Below are 2,313 nucleotides of genomic sequence, written 5' to 3'. Positions count from 1 at the left end.
TTCAAAACAAAGATATGCATACATACATACATACATACATACATACATACATACATTTATATACACATATATCTATGCGTATGTGTTTATATTTTTATACATCGTCGCGCAATATTACATGCAAAGCGAATGACACGTCTAAATGAAGCTATTGTTTTGCAGCGACTACTCAACTGATATCGGTGCTTAAATTTATTGGTAAAAAACGGAACTATGTATAGTGAAAGACCGTATATCATTATAGGGTAGTGTGAAGATTTTTCCTAGAATTGGTGTTAACTAAGTGTGAACTTGTAACTGTTTTGTGAGTATCGTTGATCCTCTAGTTCAGATATATACTATTCCATGTTGCCAAATGAACTTTTGATTGTGAGGGGATCTTCCAAACATTTCGTTTTTTGAATTTATGAAGGCAAAGGCACATATAAATTGTTCAGGTGTGCAGAGCCAGCTTCTACTTTATTTCAGATATGTTATAATATTCCTGCAACTGCCAAATGACTCTGTACGGCACTGTTTCCTAGTTTCATAGCCATGTATGAGTGGTTAATGACGTAACATCGATAGCGACTCTGACAGAATTAATTAAGAATGAATAGATATGTCGTTGCTTAGAACCTTGCTGTTCTGCATGCTTCTACATCCCGATGTCTGTTAGCCAGACAATAAGGTTCATCAAAATGTCTCCTTGAACGGGTGTCATTTCTTTTACCGAAACACACCATCTAAAGACAAGATGTGTTTCCCGATGATAAATATTAACAACACTCAAATATTCACGTTTGAAATTGCCAGACTGTATTACCAATGAATGAAGTCATGAATGAATTTGGGAGTGCACCCAAAACACATTACAAAACACATTATTGACTTGTGAAAAAGGGTGAAAATGAGTGTTGGTGTGTATTTTGGTTGGGTGTGTTGTGTATGAGTGTGCATTTGTATCTGTGTGTGTTTGTATTTCTGTTTTTGTGAGTATCCTTCATAGTTTTACATTATTATGAGGCTGACGACGGCATTGACGTCATCGTAGATGATAATGGTGATGATAGTCATTGTGATGGCCATAAAAATGGAAAGGAAAGTAGTACTTACTTTCACCAATCAACTCCATCTTATCTTTCTGAATTCCCAAATTACGTAATGTCTCTGATGTGTTAAAAGTTTCAGAAATTTGTTTGAAAACTTCATCTTTAGTAACATTATTTGGTACTAAACAATTAATACTAAATACGTCTTGTTGTCCCTCTAATCTGAAATAGAATATTAAAAAGCGATTAACATAATTCTTTTCAACAATGCCTTCACGAATATTTTATGAATCGAATTTTATGAACCTAAATTCTAGCGCTTTGTGGCACTGCTTCACTTGACAAACTTTCATTTAACAGAAAAAGATATCAATGTGTAGGATCTGATGTCTGTCAGATAGTAGATTCTTTCCTTTGGGAGACATTCTAACAGTAACATATTAACTACTAATTTCAATAGAACCGTATAGGCCATTGCTCCCTGTTGGGTGTATGGCAGTTCCTGTGTTACAAATAAGGATATACAGGAATGCAGGTATGTGAGTTTTTGTTGTGTACGAGTTTGTGCGTCTTAATGTATAAATGTATGTGATGTAGAAATTACTAACATGCACATTTTAACAGGTAACGATCTATTTGAAATACAATTTATGACGTACGATATATTGCAAACATCTATTCTCATTGATAAGTGGATTTTCTGCTAGAAGATTCTTCACTGCAATGCCGCGTCCGCAAAGTCAAGTGATTTCCATCTTCATTGATCTCCACCTTGACAAACACTCTGCTGCTAGAGATTGCCACTACTCATCTCCGAACAAACGATATATAGAACATCAGTGCGGGAATAAACACTTGTGCCGTGATTTATGCCAGTCAGATTGTGAAAATATGCATTGCTAATATATATAATCTCTTATTCTCTTACATGCTTCAATCATTTTCTGAAGTCATGATAGAGCACCGCCTATAGTCGAACAATTAGATCCCAGGAGTTATTCCTTGTAGAATATATTTGATCATCTATTTCGCCAAATCGATCAGTTATGTGGACATCAGCACACCAAGATGGGTTGTCAAGTCTAGTGGGTGTCTACACAAGAAAACTGTTAAGCAAGGGACTGAACCTCGAATCATGTGTTTAGGAAGACAGTTTCTTACGATACAACCACACTTGTGCCTGTATATTTATCTCTCTCTGTATTTCTCTTTCTCATTCTCTCTTTCTATCTCTCTCTTTCTCACTTTCTCTCTCTCTGTATTTCTCTTTCTCATTCTCTCT

General features: G+C 35.4%; 1 protein-coding gene across 1 annotated transcript in view; it reads right to left on the bottom strand.

Annotated features, from left to right (window-relative positions):
* The window catches only part of LOC106883583 (toll-like receptor 5), a 62,510-nt gene that overhangs the window by 12,431 nt on the left and 47,766 nt on the right, over positions 1 to 2,313 (bottom strand). The window contains exon 20 of the mRNA XM_052977853.1: positions 1,096 to 1,253. Coding sequence (XP_052833813.1) covers positions 1,096 to 1,253 — 158 coding nt within the window. The remainder of the gene's footprint in view (positions 1 to 1,095; positions 1,254 to 2,313) is intronic.

The sequence above is a fragment of the Octopus bimaculoides genome, chromosome 29 (assembly GCF_001194135.2).
Source record: "Octopus bimaculoides isolate UCB-OBI-ISO-001 chromosome 29, ASM119413v2, whole genome shotgun sequence".
Classification (NCBI taxonomy): domain Eukaryota; kingdom Metazoa; phylum Mollusca; class Cephalopoda; order Octopoda; family Octopodidae; genus Octopus; species Octopus bimaculoides.
The sequence above is the reverse complement of the archived record's forward strand: the minus strand, read 5'-3'. Positions and strand labels throughout refer to the sequence as shown.